Consider the following 2,786-nt stretch of genomic DNA (forward strand, 5'->3'; position numbering starts at 1 on the left):
TTTCACCATGTTGACCAGGATGGTCTCGATCTCTTGACCTCGTGATCCACCCGCCTCGGCCTCCCAAAGTGCTGGGATTACAGGCTTGAGCCACCACGCCCGGCCTTCCCTAAATATCTTAAGTAAATTATGTAGATCTTAAGTGTACAGTTTGATGTCTTCATACATGCACCCGTGTAACCCACACTTGACCAAGGCATAGAACATTTCCAGGGCAGGCGCTGTGGCTTATGTCTGTACTCCCAGCGCTTTGGGAGGCCGAGGTGGGTGGATCACTTGAGGTCAGGAGTTTGAGACCGGCCTGACCAATGTGGCGAAACCTCGTCCCTACTAAAAGTACAAAAATTAGCCAGGTGTGGTTGTAGGCACCTGTAGTCCCAGCTACTTGGGAGGCTGAGGCAGGAGAATCACTTGAACCCAGGAAGCAGAGGTTTTAGTGAGCTGAAATCGCACCATTGCACTCCAGCCCAGGCGACAGAGTGAGACTCTGTCTCAAAACAAAAAACAAAAAAACATTTCTGTCCCCCTAGAAAGTCCCCTGGTGGCTCTCAGTCAATCCACATATCCACATTCGTTGGCAGTCATGCTTCTGACTTATTGCATCAAGATTAGTTTTGCCTGTTTTCAAAAGTCACATGCAGGGAGTCATACAGTAGAAACTCCTTTGGGACTGGTTTCTTTGGTTCAGCATGTTTTCGAGGTTCATTCCCGTCGTTGCTGGTGTAGTGAGTCCTGCTGATGTGACCCTGGCAGTCTTCGGTCACCCTCTTGCTTTCTGCTTCCACGAGGTGGTTGTCTGTCCTTGTTTGTGTCTGCCCCAGACCTGAAGGAACACATGTACAGGGCAGGTGTGTGGTTCTTGACTGTCACTGGGGAAGTCCACCTCACCCTGACCAGCAGCCTCCTGCTCGTATCTCCTTTTCTGTGACGTGGTTTCTCATTTGACTTCCTAGCCCTCGAGCATGTTCCAAACTCGGTTCGCTTGTGGAAAGCAGCCGTTGAGCTGGAAGAGCCCGAAGATGCTAGAATCATGCTGAGCCGAGCTGTGGAGTGCTGCCCCACCAGTGTGGAGGTGAGTCTGGTGGGCTCAGGGCCACCATAGCCCAAAGTGGCCAAGGCCTGATGAGCCCAGGTTCAGTGTCTGGAAGTGACGCTGTAAGCAGAGCACGGAGTTCACTCAGGCTGCGATTTCTGGGAGCAGAAGGCCATGTGGAACCCGTTTGCTGTTCTGTACGCAGCTGCTAGGCAGGGTGGTCAGTGGCTTCAGCTGGCTGTGCTCTTCATGGAAGTGCAGAGAGAATCTTAGCTCATCCGTGATGACTGTAGAAAATGCTCTGCCCGGCACTCTCAGGGGCCGTTCTTCTCGTTCAGCCCAGAGCTTGTCACGGGAGCTGAAGGTGGCAGGGAGATAGAAAACATTGCTTTCTGCCAGCCCCACGTGTCTGCTCTTTGCCTCAAAGCTAGTGGGATTTCTTTGGTTTTAAGCATTCCAGTTTACAACATTCTGTGCAGTGATTTTTAGTCTTGGTTTTATGATACCCAGTATGTCTTTAATTATCTTAAGGGATGTTGTGAAATTTTCCAAACAAAATTAATCTTATTTTATTTACATAAAAATAAATAAAGCCTGTACACATTTTAGGGATGGAATGTTGCAGAGTCAACATTGCTAGGGTCTGGGAACTCCAGGAGGCTGAACGCCCTTCTGTGTGTTCAGCCCATGAGGGCAGTAGCCTCGTCCTGCTTATCTGTGCCAGGGCCCTGGTATCAGGTCTGGCGCGCTGTGTGCCTGGAGGCAGTGTTTGTGAACATTCAGGTGAGAGTCTTTTCACGCTCACCAACTTTTCATGCTCAGTAGTCACTAAGTAGGTCAGAAGCATAAGTGAACAGTTGATCAGGTGAGAAATGTTGCTGTGAACACTTCTCAGGCTATGTTCAAATGGTTCTCGAGAGCTAAGGAAGAACATGGTGGCCACACTGGGGGCCTGTTGAGGGTGGGTCGCCGTCTGGCCTGCAGCTGTCCCTGCAGCACTGTGTCCTCTCCTTTTTCTGGTGTCCTCTCCGTGTAGCTCTGGCTTGCTCTGGCAAGACTAGAGACCTATGAAAATGCCCGCAAGGTCTTGAACAAAGCGAGGGAGAACATCCCTACAGACCGACATATCTGGATCACGGCTGCTAAGCTGGAGGAAGCCAATGGGAACACGCAGATGGTGGAGAAGATCGTCGACCGAGCCATCACCTCGCTGCGGGCCAACGGGGTGGAGATCAACCGAGAGCAGTGGATCCAGGTAGGCCGCAGGCAGGTGTCGCGGTGTCTGCTTTCACAGTGTACGTGCTGCACATAGGAGTCCTGCATGGACCTGGGGGCTGCTGAATGCTGCTGGGGAGTCCTGCGCTGGCCGCAGAAGCAGAGGTGTGGCTGGGCCCTGAAGGACCTGGGCATGCCCCTGTCACTCTTGATAGATTCAAGGTCTGGAGTTTGTCTTGGGTTGAATGCTTCTGAAGCCCCTTCAGTTGTATGCATACTGACTGCATTTCTTTTCTAGTAGAAACAGTACACCTAAAAGAGAATGACAGGAACTCTCATGGCTTCTTTTACTCTTCTCCCCAACGTTTTTGTTTTTGTTTTTGAGAGGGGGTCTTGCTCTGTCACCCAGGCTGGAGTGCAGTGACGTGATGTTGGCTCCCTGCAACCTCCACCTCCTGGGTTCAAGCCATAGCTGGGATCAGAGGCACGTACTGCCACTCCTGGCTTATTTTGTAATTTTTTTTTTTTTTTTTTTTTT

The 2,786-nt window shown here is 50.9% G+C and overlaps 1 protein-coding gene across 1 annotated transcript in view; it reads left to right on the forward strand.

Moving 5' to 3' along the window:
* The window catches only part of PRPF6 (pre-mRNA processing factor 6), a 46,984-nt gene that overhangs the window by 22,672 nt on the left and 21,526 nt on the right, over nt 1–2,786 (forward strand). The window contains exons 10-11 of the mRNA XM_037733893.1: nt 954–1,072; nt 2,070–2,288. Of these exons, the coding sequence (XP_037589821.1) occupies nt 954–1,072; nt 2,070–2,288 (338 nt within the window). The remainder of the gene's footprint in view (nt 1–953; nt 1,073–2,069; nt 2,289–2,786) is intronic.

The sequence above is a fragment of the Cebus imitator genome, unplaced genomic scaffold (genome assembly GCF_001604975.1).
Source record: "Cebus imitator isolate Cc_AM_T3 unplaced genomic scaffold, Cebus_imitator-1.0 Scaffold555, whole genome shotgun sequence".
Lineage (NCBI taxonomy): Eukaryota > Metazoa > Chordata > Mammalia > Primates > Cebidae > Cebus > Cebus imitator.